This window comes from Panulirus ornatus, chromosome 20 (genome assembly GCF_036320965.1).
Source record: "Panulirus ornatus isolate Po-2019 chromosome 20, ASM3632096v1, whole genome shotgun sequence".
Lineage (NCBI taxonomy): Eukaryota > Metazoa > Arthropoda > Malacostraca > Decapoda > Palinuridae > Panulirus > Panulirus ornatus.
In genome coordinates, this window is record NC_092243.1 from 15,346,653 (window position 1) to 15,366,088 (window position 19,436).

The 19,436-nt window shown below is 40.5% G+C and overlaps 1 protein-coding gene across 3 annotated transcripts in view; it reads left to right on the plus strand.

Annotated features, from left to right (window-relative positions):
* Positions 1–19,436, plus strand: part of LOC139755943 (androgen-induced gene 1 protein-like) — a 151,590-nt gene that overhangs the window by 108,673 nt on the left and 23,481 nt on the right. For all 3 annotated transcript variants that reach the window (XM_071674723.1, XM_071674724.1, XM_071674725.1), the window contains one exon: positions 17,599–17,750. In XM_071674723.1, coding sequence (XP_071530824.1) covers positions 17,599–17,750 — 152 coding nt within the window. The remainder of the gene's footprint in view (positions 1–17,598; positions 17,751–19,436) is intronic.

Sequence of the window (19,436 nt, forward strand, 5' to 3'; positions counted from 1 at the left end):
GTGGCGGGGTGGCACCGGGAATGAATAAGGGCAGACAGTATGAATTATGTACATGTGTATATATGTATATGTCTGTGTGTGTATATATATGTGTACATTGAGCTGTATAGATATGTATATGTGCTGTGTGTGGGCGTGTATTTATATACATGTGTATATGGGTGGGTTGGGCCGTTCTTTCGTCTGTTTCCTTGCGCTATCTCGCTAATGCGGGAGACAGCGACAAAATATAATAAATATAAATAGTATTTATATCGTGTAAAATCAAAACTGTGGCTGGGAAAACTGTCTTAGGCATGGACTCTCTGTATACTGTGGTATACCCGGAAACAGTATCTGCACATTGACACACACACACGCATCATCTCTTCACTTTGTGACCTGTGGTCCTGACCACTGAATGTGGCCAGCTTCCTGAGTGCTCCAGGAGCCTCATAAAGAGAGATGGGACTCCTGGGGCAGGAAGTAAGTATTGAGGGGCATGAACCCCCCAGAAAATTTTTAAAGCTAAGACATTCCTATGAGGGAATGCTTTACCGTTTTCGCTATGTAAAGAGACAAGTAGTAGCTAACACTTCTTGCCATCACACCTTTCTATTGCTTGTTGTGATATACTTAAATGAACCTGACTTTTCCACATCACTTAGCACCACTTTGAAACTCATTTCTGTACCATTTATTTATGGGCAAAAATCAAGCTTTTCAGACAAATATGATGTGTGAAAAGAGGTTTCTTGGCAGCATGATGTGATGACAGCTTCAAATCTGTATGCAAATGGTGTCGTCTCATTCTCTCTGACACACTTGTAAGGATTTTGGCATGACCTTTTCACTCGACCTGCAGATAGGGACTGGTTTTTCATCACTGCGCACTTCATCGTATTATCACTTCTCTTACTGGTTTTCCTAGCTCAACCAGATCCAGCTTTTTAGGATGTCCATTAGCTGATAAAACAAGTGTCCTGATGGAGGATTCAGCCATGCTAGTATACCTTGAATCTTGCCTTTTCTCCTGGAACAGCTTCTTAGGACCCAAGTTTAGTGAACGGTAGCAGGAAAATATCACATGGGAGAAAAATAGCAAAAATATCACTAATCCAACGGACAGTTAGCAAAAGTTGCATCTCTCCACTCTCAGTAACCAGGAGTAACTGAGGCAGCAAATCATGACTTCAAAAACTTTATCATGCTGCTAGAAATACAATATCCCCACCATAATGGAATAATAGGATCTGTTCCATGCATAAAACCTGATGCATGGAAGCTGCATGTCAAATGATAATCATCAAACTGTTTTTGTCAAGACTGTTAGCTGGACCAAAACCATGTTTGCCCATCCATAATCAAGCCTCACAGACTTTTCTAGTGTTTCTTCTGACTGTTTTGTATGCTGTAGTTCAGCCCATTGACAGCAAATCTTCCCCCTCTGTGCCACATTCCTCCAGTTCTTTCTGTCCTGTGTAGGTCTTACTTCCTCCTGTATGTTTGGGCTACAGTCACTCATGGCATCTGTCACCCGATCCTTCCATCTTTAATTCAGTCTTCCCATTTCCTTGTCCATTCGTTTCTGACATGTATACCCTCTTAGTCATCCTTTCCCCATTTATCCTTCCTAATCTGTCCAAACCATTTCAGTACATCCTCTTCTGCTCTTTCAGCCATAATCTTCATAAGACACCACCTCTCGTTTACCCTATCATTTCTTACTCAATCAACACTTTTAACAGTACATATTGTCCTGAAGCAGTTTATTTCCAACACATCCACTCCCTTCTGTACTATTTTATGTATGTCCCATTTCTTACATCCATACATCATCATCATAATAACTCTATTATCAGTTATACCCAGCTTTACACTTACAGACAGTGACTTCATTTTCTGTGCATATCTCAGTACACTCAAAGACCCAAGCTCCTCCCCTCCTTACCCACCCTTTGGCTTTCTTCAGCTTCCATGGTTCCATCTGCCACCACATTCACTCATAGGTTTTTAAAACACTCCCACTTCTTCCACATTCACTCCATTCAAGCTCACTTTTCACCCAATCTGTCTCTCTTTTCTGCTAAACTTAAAACCTTTTTTTCTTAATAATTCTCAACTTTCTTCCCTCATATACTTTCAAAAACAAAGAACACCACCTCTTACAGTTTCTTACTCAAGTCTGTCATCTGCAAACAGCAAATTACTGACCTCCCAAGCCTCCCACTTTCAACAGACTGCAAACTTGACCAACTTTCCAAAACCATCACTTCGTCCTTCATCTCCCCATTCGTAAAAAGATTAGACTGTTGTGGTGACATCACATAACCATATCATGGTCTCACCTTCACTTGAACCACTCACTCTTCTCTATTCCTACTTTCATATATGCCTTACCTTTCTGATGGAAATTCTTCACCACTCCTTTAGCACTCTTCCCACACTATGTATTCATAAACACCTTCCACAAAACATCTTTTATCAACCTTATTGTAAACTCTCTATATCCATATATCACTTACAAATGCTTCTGTTTTCCTAAACATTTCTCACACATTCTTATGAGCAAACACCTGATCCATACATCCTCTACCACTCTTGAAGCTACAGTTTGTCAACACCCTCTCAATCACAACTCTCCAGTACAGTTTAACAGTTATATCTATTTCTCGTAGAAGGCGACTAAAGGGGATGGGAGTGGGGGGCTGGAAACCCTCCCCCCTTGTATTTTAACTTTCTAAATGGGGAAACAGAAGAAGGAGTCATGCAGGGAGTGCTCATCCTCCTCGAAGGCTCACATTGGGGTGTCTAAATGTGTGTGGATGTGACCAAGATGAGAAAAAGGAGATAGGTAGTATTTTTGAAGAAAGGAACCTGGATGTTTTGGCTCTAAGTGAAACGAAGCTCAAGGGTAAAGGGGAAGAGTGGTTTGGGAATGTCTTGGGAGTAAAGTCAGGGGTTAGTGAGAGGACAAGAGCAAGGGAAGGAGTAGCACTACCCCTGAAACAGGAGTGGTGGGAGTATGTGGTAGAGTGTAAGAAAGTAAACTCTAGATTGATATGGGTAAAACTGAAAGTGGATGGAGAGAGATGGGTGATTATTGGTGCATATGCACCTGGGCATGAGAAGAGAGATCATGAGAGGCAAATGTTTTGGGAGCAGCTGAGTGAGTGTGTTAGTAGTTTTGATGCACGAGACCTTGTTATAGTGATGGGTGATTTGAATGTAAAGGTGACTAATGTGGCAGTTGAGGGAATAATTGGTGTACATGGGGTGTTCAGTGTTGTAAATGGAAATGGTGAAGAGCTTGTAGATTTATGTGCTGAAAAAGGACTGATGATTGGGAATACCTGGTTTAAAAAGAGAGATATACATAAGTAACGTATGTAAGTAGGAGAAATGGCCGGAGAGCTTTATTGGATTACGTGTTAATTGATAGGCGGGTGAAAGAGAGACTTCTGAATGTTAATGTGCTGAGAGGTGCAACTGGAGGGATGTCTGATCATTATCTTGTGGAGGTGAAGGTAAAGATTTGTAGAGGTTTTCAGAAAAGAAGAGAGAAGGTTGGAGTGAAGAGGGTGGTGAGAGTAAGTGAGCTTGGGAAGGAGACTTGTGTGAGGAAGTACCAGGAGAGACTGAGTACAGAATGGAAAAAGGTGAGAACAAAGGACATAAGGGGAGTGGGGGAGGAATGGGATGTATTTAGGGAAGCAGTGATGGCTTTTGCAAAAGATGCTTCTCACATGAGAAGCGTGGGAGGGGGATAGATTAGAAAGGGTAGTGAGTGGTGGGATGAAGAAGTAAGATTATTAGTGAAAGAGAAGAGTGAGGCATTTGGACAATTTTTGCAGGGAAATAATGCAAATAAGTGGGAGATGTATAAAAGAAAGAGGCAGGAGGTCAAGATAAAGGTGCAAGAGGAGAAAAAGAGGGCAAATGAGAGTTGGGGTGAGTGAGTATCATTAGATTTTAGTGAGAATAAAAAGATGTTTTGGAAGGAGGTAAATAAAGTGCATAAGACAAGGGAACAAATGGGAACATCAGTGAAGGGGGCTAATGGGGAGGTGATAACAAGTAGTGGTGATGTGAGAAGGAGATGGAGTGAGTATTTTGAAGGTTTGTTAAATGTGTTTGATGATAGAGTGGCAGATATAGGGTGGTTTGGTTGAGGTGGTGTGCAAAGTGAGAGGGTTAGGGAGAATGATTTGGTAAACAGAGAAGACGTAGTAAAAGCTTTGCGGAAGATGAAAGCTGGCAAGGCAGCGGGTTTGCATGGTATTGTAGTTGAATTTATTAAAAAAGGGAGGTGACTATCGTTGACTGGTTGGTAAGGTTATTTAATGTATGTAAGACTCTTGGTGAGGTGCCTGAGGATTGGCGGAATGCTTGCATAGTGCCGTTGTACAAAGGCAAAGAGGATAAAAGTGAATGCTCAAATTACAGAGGTATAAGTTTGTTGAGTATTCCTGGGAAATTATATTGGAGGGTATTGATTGAGAGGGTGAAGGCATGTACAGAGAATCAGATTGGGGAAGAGCAGTGTGGTTTCAGAAGTGGTAGAGGATGTGTGGATCAGGTGTTTGCTTTGAAGAATGTATGTGAGAAATACTTAGAAAAGGAAATGGATTTGTATGTAGCATTTATGGATCTGGAGAAGGCATACGATAGAGTTGATAGAGATGCTTGTGGAAGGTATTAAGAATATATGGTGTGGGAGGCAAGTTGTTAGAAGCAGTGAAAAGTTTTTATTGAGGATGTAAGGCATGTGTTCGTGTAGGAAGAGAGGAAAGTGATTGGTTCTCAGTGAATGTTGGTTTGTGGCAGGGGTGCGTGATGTCTCCATGGTTGTTTAATTTGTTCATGGATGGGGTTGTTAGGGAGGTGAATGCAAGAGTCTTGGAAAGAGGGGCAAGTATGCAGTCTGTTGTGATGAGAGAGCTTGGGAAGTGAGTCAGTTGTTGTTCGCTGATGATACAGTGCTAGTGGCTGATTTGGGTGAGAAACTGCAGAAGCTGGTGACTGAGTTTTGTGTAAGTGTGTGAAAGAAGAAAGCTGAGAGTAAATGTGAATAAGAGCAAGGTTATTAGGTACAGTAGGGTTGAGGGATAAGTCAATTGGGAGGTAAGTTTGAATGGAGAAAAACTGTAGGAAGTGAAGTGTTTTAGATATCTGGGAGTGGATTTAGCAGTGGATGGAACCATGGAAGCGGAGGCGAATCATAGGGTGGGGGAGGGGGCGAAAGTTCTGGGAGCCTTGAAGAATGTGTGGAAGTTGAGAACATTATCTTGGAAAGCAAAAATGGGTATGTTTGAAGGAATAGTGGTTCCAACAATGCTATATGGTTGACGAGGCGTGGGCTATAGATAGAGTTGTGCGGAGGAGGGTTGATGTGCTGGAAATGAGATGTTTGAGGACAGTATGTGGTGTTAGGTTGTTTGATAGAGTAAGTAATGAAAGGGTAAGAGAGATGTGTGGTAATAAAAAGAGTGTGGTTGAGAGAGCAGTAGAGGGTGTTTTGAAATGGTTTGGTCACATGGAGAGAATAAGTGAGGAAAGATTGACCAGAGAGGATATATGTGTCAGAGATGGAGGGAACGAGGAGAAGTAGGAGACCAAATTGGAGGTGGAAAGATGGAGTGAAAAAAGATTTTGAGTGATCTGGGCCTGAACATGCAGGAGGGTGAAAGGCATGCAATGAATAGAGTGAATTGGAATGACGTGGTATACCTGGGTCGACTGTGCTGTCAATGGATTGAACCAGGGCTTGTGAAGCATCTGGGGTAAACCATGGAAAGTTTTGTGGGGCCTGGATGTGGAAAGGGAGCTGTGGTTTCAATGCATTATACATGACAGCTAGAGACTGAGTGTGAATGAATGTAGCCTTTGTTGTCTTTTCCTAGCGCTACATTGCACACTTGCAGGGAGGGGGTTTTCATTTCTTGTGTGGCGGGGTGGCACCGGGAATGAATAAGGGCAGACAGTATGAATTATGTACATGTGTATATATGTATATGTCTGTGTGTGTATATATATGTGTACATTGAGCTGTATAGATATGTATATGTGCTGTGTGTGGGCGTGTATTTATATACATGTGTATATGGGTGGGTTGGGCCGTTCTTTCGTCTGTTTCCTTGCGCTATCTCGCTAATGCGGGAGACAGCGACAAAATATAATAAATATAAATAGTATTTATATCGTGTAAAATCAAAACTGTGGCTGGGAAAACTGTCTTAGGCATGGACTCTCTGTATACTGTGGTATACCCGGAAACAGTATCTGCACATTGACACACACACACGCATCATCTCTTCACTTTGTGACCTGTGGTCCTGACCACTGAATGTGGCCAGCTTCCTGAGTGCTCCAGGAGCCTCATAAAGAGAGATGGGACTCCTGGGGCAGGAAGTAAGTATTGAGGGGCATGAACCCCCCAGAAAATTTTTAAAGCTAAGACATTCCTATGAGGGAATGCTTTACCGTTTTCGCTATGTAAAGAGACAAGTAGTAGCTAACACTTCTTGCCATCACACCTTTCTATTGCTTGTTGTGATATACTTAAATGAACCTGACTTTTCCACATCACTTAGCACCACTTTGAAACTCATTTCTGTACCATTTATTTATGGGCAAAAATCAAGCTTTTCAGACAAATATGATGTGTGAAAAGAGGTTTCTTGGCAGCATGATGTGATGACAACTTCAAATCTGTATGCAAATGGTGTCGTCTCATTCTCTCTGACACACTTGTAAGGATTTTGGCATGACCTTTTCAGTCGACCTGCAGATAGGGACTGGTTTTTCATCACTGCGCACTTCATCGTATTATCACTTCTCTTACTGGTTTTCCTAGCTCAACCAGATCCTGCTTTTTAGGATGTCCATTAGCTGATAAAACAAGTGTCCTGATGGAGGATTCAGCCATGCTAGTATACCTTGAATCTTGCCTTTTCTCCTGGAACAGCTTCTTAGGACCCAAGTTTAGTGAACGGTAGCAGGAAAATATCACATGGGAGAAAAATAGCAAAAATATCACTAATCCAATGGACAGTTAGCAAAAGTTGCATCTCTCCACTCTCAGTAACCAGGAGTAACTGAGGCAGCAAATCATGACTTCAAAAACTTTATCATGCTGCTAGAAATACAATATCCCCACCATAATGGAATAATAGGATCTGTTCCATGCATAAAACCTGATGCATGGAAGCTGCATGTCAAATGATAATCATCAAACTGTTTTTGTCAAGACTGTTAGCTGGACCAAAACCATGTTTGCCCATCCATAATCAAGCCTCACAGACTTTTCTAGTGTTTCTTCTGACTGTTTTGTATGCTGTAGTTCAGCCCATTGACAGCAAATCTTCCCCCTCTGTGCCACATTCCTCCAGTTCTTTCTGTCCTGTGTAGGTCTTACTTCCTCCTGTATGTTTGGGCTACAGTCACTCATGGCATCTGTCACCCGATCCTTCCATCTTTAATTCAGTCTTCCCATTTCCTTGTCCATTCGTTTCTGACATGTATACCCTCTTAGTCATCCTTTCCCCATTTATCCTTCCTAATCTGTCCAAACCATTTCAGTACATCCTCTTCTGCTCTTTCAGCCATAATCTTCATAAGACACCACCTCTCGTTTACCCTATCATTTCTTACTCAATCAACACTTTTAACAGTACATATTGTCCTGAAGCAGTTTATTTCCAACACATCCACTCCCTTCTGTACTATTTTATGTATGTCCCATTTCTTACATCCATACATCATCATCATAATAACTCTATTATCAGTTATACCCAGCTTTACACTTACAGACAGTGACTTCATTTTCTGTGCATATCTCAGTACACTCAAAGACCCAAGCTCCTCCCCTCCTTACCCACCCTTTGGCTTTCTTCAGCTTCCATGGTTCCATCTGCCACCACATTCACTCATAGGTTTTTAAAACACTCCCACTTCTTCCACATTCACTCCATTCAAGCTCACTTTTCACCCAATCTGTCTCTCTTTTCTGCTAAACTTAAAACCTTTTTTTCTTAATAATTCTCAACTTTCTTCCCTCATATACTTTCAAAAACAAAGAACACCACCTCTTACAGTTTCTTACTCAAGTCTGTCATCTGCAAACAGCAAATTACTGACCTCCCAAGCCTCCCACTTTCAACAGACTGCAAACTTGACCAACTTTCCAAAACCATCACTTCGTCCTTCATCTCCCCATTCGTAAAAAGATTAGACTGTTGTGGTGACATCACATAACCATATCATGGTCTCACCTTCACTTGAACCACTCACTCTTCTCTATTCCTACTTTCATATATGCCTTACCTTTCTGATGGAAATTCTTCACCACTCCTTTAGCACTCTTCCCACACTATGTATTCATAAACACCTTCCACAAAACATCTTTTATCAACCTTATTGTAAACTCTCTATATCCATATATCACTTACAAATGCTTCTGTTTTCCTAAACATTTCTCACACATTCTTATGAGCAAACACCTGATCCATACATCCTCTACCACTCTTGAAGCTACAGTTTGTCAACACCCTCTCAATCACAACTCTCCAGTACAGTTTAACAGTTATATCTATTTCTCGTAGAAGGCGACTAAAGGGGATGGGAGTGGGGGGCTGGAAACCCTCCCCCCTTGTATTTTAACTTTCTAAATGGGGAAACAGAAGAAGGAGTCATGCAGGGAGTGCTCATCCTCCTCGAAGGCTCACATTGGGGTGTCTAAATGTGTGTGGATGTGACCAAGATGAGAAAAAGGAGATAGGTAGTATTTTTGAAGAAAGGAACCTGGATGTTTTGGCTCTAAGTGAAACGAAGCTCAAGGGTAAAGGGGAAGAGTGGTTTGGGAATGTCTTGGGAGTAAAATCAGGGGTTAGTGAGAGGACAAGAGCAAGGGAAGGAGTAGCACTACTCCTGAAACAGGAGTGGTGGGAGTATGTGGTAGAGTGTAAGAAAGTAAACTCTAGATTGATATGGGTAAAACTGAAAGTGGATGGAGAGAGATGGGTGATTATTGGTGCATATGCACCTGGGCATGAGAAGAGAGATCATGAGAGGCAAATGTTTTGGGAGCAGCTGAGTGAGTGTGTTAGTAGTTTTGATGCACGAGACCTTGTTATAGTGATGGGTGATTTGAATGTAAAGGTGAGTAATGTGGCAGTTGAGGGAATAATTGGTGTACATGGGGTGTTCAGTGTTGTAAATGGAAATGGTGAAGAGCTTGTAGATTTATGTGCTGAAAAAGGACTGATGATTGGGAATACCTGGTTTAAAAAGAGAGATATACATAAGTAACGTATGTAAGTAGGAGAAATGGCCGGAGAGCTTTATTGGATTACGTGTTAATTGATAGGCGGGTGAAAGAGAGACTTCTGAATGTTAATGTGCTGAGAGGTGCAACTGGAGGGATGTCTGATCATTATCTTGTGGAGGTGAAGGTAAAGATTTGTAGAGGTTTTCAGAAAAGAAGAGAGAAGGTTGGAGTGAAGAGGGTGGTGAGAGTAAGTGAGCTTGGGAAGGAGACTTGTGTGAGGAAGTACCAGGAGAGACTGAGTACAGAATGGAAAAAGGTGAGAACAAAGGACATAAGGGGAGTGGGGGAGGAATGGGATGTATTTAGGGAAGCAGTGATGGCTTTTGCAAAAGATGCTTCTCACATGAGAAGCGTGGGAGGTGGATAGATTAGAAAGGGTAGTGAGTGGTGGGATGAAGAAGTAAGATTATTAGTGAAAGAGAAGAGAGAGGCATTTGGACGATTTTTGCAGGGAAATAATGCAAATAAGTGGGAGATGTATAAAAGAAAGAGGCAGGAGGTCAAGATAAAGGTGCAAGAGGAGAAAAAGAGGGCAAATGAGAGTTGGGGTGAGTGAGTATCATTAAATTTTAGTGAGAATAAAAAGATGTTTTGGAAGGAGGTAAATAAAGTGCATAAGACAAGGGAACAAATGGGAACATCAGTGAAGGGGGCTAATGGGGAGGTGATAACAAGTAGTGGTGATGTGAGAAGGAGATGGAGTGAGTATTTTGAAGGTTTGTTTAATGTGTTTGATGATAGAGTGGCAGATATAGGGTGGTTTGGTTGAGGTGGTGTGCAAAGTGAGAGGGTTAGGGAGAATGATTTGGTAAACAGAGAAGACGTAGTAAAAGCTTTGCGGAAGATGAAAGCTGGCAAGGCAGCGGGTTTGCATGGTATTGTAGTTGAATTTATTAAAAAAGGGAGGTGACTGTATCGTTGACTGGTTGGTAAGGTTATTTAATGTATGTAAGACTCTTGGTGAGGTGCCTGAGGATTGGCGGAATGCTTGCATAGTGCCGTTGTACAAAGGCAAAGAGGATAAAAGTGAATGCTCAAATTACAGAGGTATAAGTTTGTTGAGTATTCCTGGGAAATTATATTGGAGGGTATTGATTGAGAGGGTGAAGGCATGTACAGAGAATCAGATTGGGGAAGAGCAGTGTGGTTTCAGAAGTGGTAGAGGATGTGTGGATCAGGTGTTTGCTTTGAAGAATGTATGTGAGAAATACTTAGAAAAGGAAATGGATTTGTATGTAGCATTTATGGATCTGGAGAAGGCATATGATAGAGTTGATAGAGATGCTCTGTGGAAGGTATTAAGAATATATGGTGTGGGAGGCAAGTTGTTAGAAGCAGTGAAAAGTTTTTATTGAGGAGTTAAGGCATGTGTACGTATAGGAAGAGAGGAAAGTGATTGGTTCTCAGTGAATGTTGGTTTGCGACAGGGGTGTGTGATGTCTCCATTGTTGTTTAATTTGTTTATGGATGGGGTGTTAGGGAGGTGAATGCAAGAGTTTTGGAAAGAGGGACAAGTATACATTCTGTTGTGGATGAGAGAGCTTGGGAAGTGAGTCAGTTGTTGTTCGCTGATGATACAGTGCTAGTGGCTGATTCATGTGAGAAACTGCAGAAGCTGGTGACTGAGTTTGGTAAAGTGTGTGAAAGAAGAAAGCTGATAGTAAATGTGAATAAGAGCAAGGTTATTAGGTACAGTAGGGTTGAGGGACAAGTCAATTCGGAGGTAAGTTTGAATGGAGCAAAACTGGAGGAAGTGAAATGTTTTAGATATCTGGGAGTGGATTTGGCAGTGGATGGAACCATGGAAGCGGAAGTGAATCATAGGGTGGGGGAGGGGGCGAAAATTCTGGGAGCCTTGAAGAATGTGTGGAAGTTGAGAACATTATCTTGGAAAGCAAAAATGGGTATGTTTGAAGGAATAGTGGTTCCAACAATGCTATATGGTTGCGAGGCGTGGGCTATAGATAGAGTTGTGCGGAGGAGGGTTGATGTGCTGGAAATGAGATGTTTGAGGACAATATGTGGTGTGAGGTGGTTTGATCGAGTAAGTAATGAAAGGGTAAGAGAGATGTGTGGTAATAAAAAGAGTGTGGTTGAGAGAGCAGTAGAGGGTGTTTTGAAATGGTTTGGTCACATGGAGAGAATGAGTGAGGAAAGATTGACCAAGAGGATATATGTGTCAGAGGTGGAGGGAACGAGGAGAAGTGGGAGACCAAATTGGAGGAGGAAAGATGGAGTGAAAAAAGATTTTGAGTGATCAGGGCCTGAACGTGCAAGTGGGTGAAAGGCATGTAAGGAATAGAGTGAATTGGAACGATGTGGTATACCGGGGTCGACGTGCTGTCAATGGATTGAACCAGGGCATGTAAAGCATCTGAGGTAAACCATGGGCTGTGGTCTTGGTGCATTATACATGACAGCTAGAGACTGAGTGTGAACAAATGTGGCCTTTGTTGTCTTTTCCTAGCTCTACCTCGTGCACATTCGGGGGGAGGGGGTTGTTATTTCATGTGTGGCGGGGTGGCGATGGGAATGAATGAAGGCTGACATTATGAATTATGTACATGTGTATATATGTATATGTCTGTGTGTGTATATATATGTATACGTTGAGATGTATAGGTATGTATAATTGCATGTGTGGACGTGTATGTATATACATGTGTATGTGTGTGGGTTTGGCCATTCTTTCGTCTGTTTCCTTGCGCTACCTCGCTGACGCGGGAGACAGCGACAAAGTGGAATAAATAAAATCTATTTCTCTTATGTCTTTACTCTCTGGGAACTCCCATCATGGGAGAAGCCATGGTATAAGAGTCTCCACTCATCATTGCCCGTACATGCCTCCCTTGCATACACTAATCATTGCACTTTTTCACAATTTCTCTTCCTTCTCTGCTCTTCCACTCTGTATCTGCCACAGATGGTTTTCTGCTCACACCAACCTCTCCAGTCATACTACCCTACACTTCCTTCTTAACTGCCTATCTTTCATTCTTTCCACGTGCCCAAAGTATTATGTTTCACCCACTCTACCACTCTACAATCATTCCCAAGGCAATCCCTGCTTTACTGGATCTCTCATGCCTTTCTTTTCATGTAGTCATACCACATGCTTCTCTCTAATAGTTCATTTCCATAGCCTGGACTCTTGACCTCTGTGACTTATTGCATGTCCATGTTTTGGTTGCATATGTTAGAGTCCGAAGGACTTTGCTTTCCTATAATTCTTTTTTTCACCTTTGTCCTTCATTATTCTATTAAGGGACCCAGTGAGTCTTCTACCCTGTACTTTTCTTTCCCATATCTCTCCTTACATATCATTCTTGCCCATGATGGTTCCTAAATACTTAAATTCTATCACCTTTTATAGTCTTTCTCCCTCCATATGTACAACACAGTTTCTTCTCCCATTCCATAGGCTTTGCAAAATCTGTTCTTTCACTCTGTTTCCTTTCACACACCATTACTTTTACTCACATTTACCTTCAGTTGCTTACACTTACACTGATCATAAAATGCACATACAACCTTCTACAACTCCTCTTCACTCTCAGCAAACAATACAGTATCATCCACAAACAGGCTTGTCACTAGCCACCATACCTTACTACCACACTCCATCTCTGCACCCCCCTTTCCCTGTTTTACTTTCACCTCTTATCACTCCATCTCTATATATGATAAAAAGCTATGATAACATCACACAGCTTTGCTTCAAACCCACATGTATACTGAAACTTTCACTCAGCTCTCCATCCACTCTTACATACGCATGTGCTCCTCTATAGAATTTTCGCAATCAGTAGTTGTCCCCCGACTTCATATACCCTTAACACATGTCATAAAGCATCCCACTTGACTCTGTCATAAGCTTTATCCAGATCCATGAAAGCTGCAAACAGCTTCTTACTTTTTGCTAGATCTTTATCACAATCATTCTCACCACAAAGATCTGATCCACTTATCCCCCACCTTTCTTAAAACCCTTGCTCCTCAATTATTCTGCATTCAGTCATTTCCATCACTCTTTTAATCAACACTTTACTTATGCTTTTCTTGGTATATTCAACTGACTTATTCCCTTATAATTGCTACATACATCCTTACCACCTATTTCTTTGCATAAAGGAACAGTTTAGCATTCATGCTAATTTTCATATCAAATGCATCCACTCTGTCACTCTTTTTCCTCCATACTTCAATATTTCAGCCATAATCCCATCTGCTCTAGGTACCAGTCCTACTTACTACCTCATTATCAACTTTTTTCCTACTTTCTTGCAATATGCCCTTTCATATGTATCCTTTTCCTGTCATCCTTCATATCCATGCTTATAACAACTGCTGCCTCACCTTCTTCCACATTCATTTCTTCAAAATACTCTTTTCATCTTCCTTCTTTTGATACAGCAGGTCCCTTTCCTTACTTCTCTCATTTACATTTGCATTCTTACATCTGCCTGTTTCCTTTTTCATCTTACATTACTTATTTTCCCTAAATTTTTCACTCAACTTTCTTCCAAAATCTTTATCCACTCTATCTTTGCTTTCCTCAGTTAGCTTCTTAACATTTGTTACAGTTATCTCCCCTAAATGTTATAGTTACCTATTATGTCTTATTTAGTTTTCTTTGAGAAATTGTGTAGAAACTGGAAGATGGCCAAGGTCAAGCCTTTCTCCCAGAATGGTCATAAGAGGAAGATGTGATACAAAGCTGTTGGTAAATGTATAATGTAATCTGTACACGTCTAAGTCATTTCCAACCCATATGCTATATAATTGAGGCCAGTGATTTGCCAGAGTGATTATTAATAAAGTAATATAGAAAGAGATCTATGTATCAAGGATGAATGGTATTATTTATGTTAGGAGAGAGCCATGTTTATTGAGGTATTATGAATATATTTTCATAGATTTTTATCTGTGTTAGGAGAGAGAGAGAGAGCCATGTTTATTTCGGTATTATGAATATATCTTTATAGATTTTTATCTGTGTTTGGTATTTGACCAACTTAAGAAGGGAATAATAGGTACAATTATGACTGTATTGGGCCTATGGGCTGATTATACATCCTTTAATGTGTAAGGAGTGGAGGCAGGACGTAAAACATTCCACTTACACATCTTATATTCTTCCCTCCTCCTTTTGCTCAACTTCCACTGGTACATTCTTTTTGAACAATCTACCTTATGCCTTTTTCTTCTCTTCCACAGCATTTCTGATCACATCATTTTTTTGATTAAGTATCTCCCCATTTTTACTTCTCATATTTCCATATCTGCTCTTACATAAGTTTGTTTCCTTTTTCACCTCCTTCTAGTACGAACTTTTATTTTTACTAAATTTTTCTCTGAACTTTCTTCAGAAAACTTAATCTGTTCTTTCTTTGCTTTCCTGTATTAGCTTCTTAACATTTTGCTTACATATCTTCTATTCTTACTCCTTTTCTGAACTTCCAGTGGTACATTCTTGTCAAGCAATAGACTATATGCATTTTTCTTCCACATTATTTATTTCACCCATCCACCATACATTTTTACATTTATTCTTATCTTACAACCAAATATCCAGCTACTAATTCTACAGCCTTTAGCAGCCTTTCTCTAAACATTTTAAACACCTTTTTTCAGACCCTGACTTTCTGTTGCCCTTATTTCATACTCCATCTTGCATTTTTTCAGATTCATCCTTTTGCTTGACAACACTTTTAACTCTCCATTTTCCGTATGCCATACTTCCACTGATCCCAAATCCTGACCTCTACAAGAACTGCAAAATGATCTGGATCTCCAAAGAATCCCTTCACATCAATATTATCCATCACAACCAAAATTTTTCAGCCTTTCATCCACCAGCACATATCATTCAAACCTTTTATTCTTTTCTTCCATCATTTCTCATTCTTATATATACCAACCTCTGCAGTTTCTCGCACAAATCAGCCAACAGAGCTGTATCATTGGTGAACAACTGACTCACTTCCCAGGCCCTCTCATCCACAGCAGACTGCATACTGCCCCTCTCTCCAAAATCTTTGCATTTACCTCCCTAACCACCCCATCCATAAACAAATTAAACAACCATGGGGACATCACACACCCCTGCCGCTGACCAACATTCACTGGGAACCAATCACTCTCCTCTCTACCTACTTGTACACATGCCTTACATCCTTAGTAAAAACTTTTCACTGCTTCTAGTAGCTTACCTCCCACACCATATACTCTTAAAATCTTCCACAAAGCATCTCTGTCAACCTTATAATATGCCTTCTCCAGATCCATAAATGCTGCATACAAATCCATTTGTTTGTCTAAGTATTTCTCACATACATTCTTCAAAGTAAACACCTGATCCACACATCCTCTACCATTCTGAAACCACACTGCTCTTCCCCAATCTGATGCTCTGTACATTCCTTCACCCTCTCAATCAATACTCTCCCATACTCAACAAACTTATGCCTCTATAGTTTGAACACTCACCCTTATCCCATTTGCCTTTGTACAGTGGTACTATGCATGCATTCAGCCAATCCTCAGGCCCTTCACATGGTCCATACATATATTGAATATCCTTACCAACCAATCGACAACAGTGTTACCCCTTTTTAATAAATTTCACTGCAGTACCATTTAAACCCACCGCCATACCGGATTTCATCTTCCGCAAAGCTTTCACTATCTCCTCTCTCTTCACCAAATCATTCTCCCTGACCCTCACTTCGCACACCACCCTAACCAAAACATCCTATATCTGCCACTCTATCATCAAACACATTCCACAAACCTTCAAAATACTCACTCCATCTCCCTCTCACTTCATCAATATCTGGTATCACTTCCCGACTTGCTCCCTTCACCAATGTTCCCATTTGTTCTCTTATTGTACGCACTTTATTTACCTCTTTTCCAAAGCATCTTTTTATTCTCGCTGAATTTTGATGATACTTTCTCATCCCAACTCTCATTTGCCCTTTTTTCAACCATTGCATCTTTCTCTTGACCTCTTGCTGCTTTCTTTTATACATCTCCCAATCATTTGCACTACTTCCCTGCAAATATTGTCCAAATGCCTCTTTTTTTCTCTTTCACTAACAATCTTACTTCTTCATCCCACCACTCACTACCCTTTCTAATCTGCCAACCTCCCACCTTTCTCATACCACATTCATCTTTTGCACAAGCCATCATTTCTTGCCTAAATACATCCCATTCCTCACCCACTCCCCTCACATCATTTGCTCTCTCCTTTTGCCAGTCTACACTCAATCTCTCCTGATGCTTCCTCTAGCAAGTCTCCTTTCCAAGCTCACTTACTCTCACCATTCTTCTCCCCAACATTCTTCTTTTCTGAAAGCCTTTACAAATCTTCGCCTCCACCAGATAGTGATCAAACATTCCTCCACTTGTCATTATGCCATTTTATTTATTTATATTATACTACTGTCACCTGGCACTTATCATTAGCATAAGCATCTCTTAAGATTTTCTGTATATCAAATGATGCTTTTAACATTGTAGTGATGTTTCCATTCACTGTTTCTTTGCTTGTTTCATTCACCTGTGTTTGTTGAAGTATTCAGTTCTGTTCTTTTTAAGTGCTCCTTCTCATACAGTTTAGGCTGCACAAACCTGTTAACATTATATTAGATATTGGTTATATAACTTTATGATCTGTTAACAGAGGAAAATATATATGAATGTATTTTTCCACTTGAAATTCATATTGTTCTTCACAACAGTTATCCAGGTGATTGTGAATTGTTATATCGTAAAACTAGTGTCAGGCTTGATTCTTCACCAAAAGTTGAGAGACTATAACTCGATGGAATGATTTTAGCTGCCTTCTTTCATTATGAACTATCATTTCATGTTATTGAAGTTTTATATTAGGTTAGTACAGCTTACTTCACAGATACATAAGTCTTGGTAATAAGAGAAATTTGCTGTAACTAATAGATTTGAAATTCAATGAAATCATTGCCAACTCACCTATCGTAGGTACAGTTTTCATCCTGACTCAGATGAGTCAAAAGTCAGTGAATGGCCTGGGTTGAGAAAAGCTATTGTGGTCAGAAAGATATATATATAGCTATAATGCAAATTCTGACTGGGGCTTTAGATTGCTAAAATACTGTACAAAGCTGTAAATGGTTTGATATTTGGAGAATTTACTTTTCCTTTGAAATTTAGGTTCTGTTTCCAGTGGTTGATCTGCTTCTGGAAAAGATATGTCTGTCAAATTACAGAAATGTTTTTCTATAAGTGAAAATGATTTCTTGCAGGGTATGTTTCATTGCGCACCAGTCAGGACATTGGGTATATCCCATCCTTGCAGAGTTGACAGTGATTGGACGTACTGTGTTCATCTCATCCATGTCAGCACTTATCAGTCTCTTTTATATTGTGGGTGAATTTCTAAACAAGAAGATATGGGGTAAGTATAAAAGTTTACATTTATGCTTTATTACATTAGATTTCATTCCTACAATTCAGTTCATTGTTATCATTTCATATTTCATTCTCATTATCTAATATCTTTAGCTCCAGGTCTTAGCTTCAAATGATTTGCGTAAACAAGGAAAAGCAAAATGTTGTCTAGATACGTATAGTTCAGTCCATGCCATAATCATGGAAAGGTTGTAGATTCTACAGAATAATTTTCAGACACCTCAGTTCCAACCTGCCCACACAGTTAGTTGTTATACATTTTCTTCCTTATTCCTGGGGATAGGGGAGAAAGAATACTTCCCATGCATTCCCCACATGTCATAGAAGGTGAATAAGGGGACGGGAGCGGGGGGGCTAAAAACCCTCCCCTCCTTGTATTTTAACTTTCTGAATGGGGAAACAGAAGAAGGAGTCACGTGGGGAGTGCTCATCCTCGAATGCTTAGATTAGGGTGTCTAAATGTGTGTGGATGTAACCAAGATGATAAAAAAGGAGAGATAGGAAGTATATTTGAGGAAATAAACCTTGATGTTTTGGCTCTGAGTGAAACAAAGCTCAAGGGTAAAGGGGAAGATTGGTTTGGGATGTCTTGGGAGTAAAGTCAGGGGTTAGTGAGAGGACAAGAACAAGGGAAGGAGTAACACTGCTCCTGAAACAGGAATGGTGGGAGTATGTGATAGAGTGCAAGAAAGTAAACTTCAGATTGATATGGGTAAAACTGAAAGTGGATGGAGAGAGAGATGGGTGATTATTGGTGCATATGCACCTGGGCATGAGAAGAAAGATCATGAGAGGCAAGTGTTTTGGGAGCAGCTGAGTGAGTGTGTTAGTAGTTTTGATGCACGAGACCTTGTTATAGTGATGGGTGATTTGAATGCAAAGGTGAGTAATGTGGCAGTTGAGGGAATAATTGGTGCACATGGGGTGTTCAGTGTTGTAAATGGAAATGGTGAAGAGCTTTTAGATTTATGTGCTGAAAAAGGACTGGTGACTGGGAATACCTGGTTAAAAAAGAGAGATATACATAAGTATACGTATGTAAGTACAAGAGATGGCCAGAGAGCATTATTCGATTACATGTTAATTGATAGGCGGGGGAAAGAAAGACTTTTGGATGTTAATGTGCTGGAAGGTGCAACTGGAGGGATGTCTGATCATGATCTTGTGGAGGCGAAGGTGAAGATTTGTAGAGGTTTTCAGAAAAGAAGAGAGAAGTTTGGGGTGAAGAGAGTGGTGAGAGTAAGTGAGCTTGGGAAGGAGACTTGTGTGAGGAAGAACCAGGAGGGACAGAGTACAAAATGGAAAAAGGTGAGAACAAAGGACATAAGGGGAGTGGGGGAGGAATGGGATGTATTTAGGGAAGCAGTGATGACTTGTGCAAAAGATGCTTGTGGCATGAGAAGTGTGGGAGGTGGGCAGATTAGAAAGGGTAGTGAGTGGTGGGATGAAGAAGTAAGATTATTAGTGAAAGAGAAGAGAAAGGCATTTGGACGATTTTTCTAGGGAAATAATGCAAATGAGTGGGAGATGTATAAAAGAAAGAGGCAGGAGTTCAAGAGAAAGGTGCAAGAGGCAAAAAATAGGGCAAATGAGAGTTGGGGTGAGAGAGTATCATTAAATTTTAGGGAGAATAAAAAGATGTTTTGGAAGGAGGTAAATAAAGTGTGTAAGA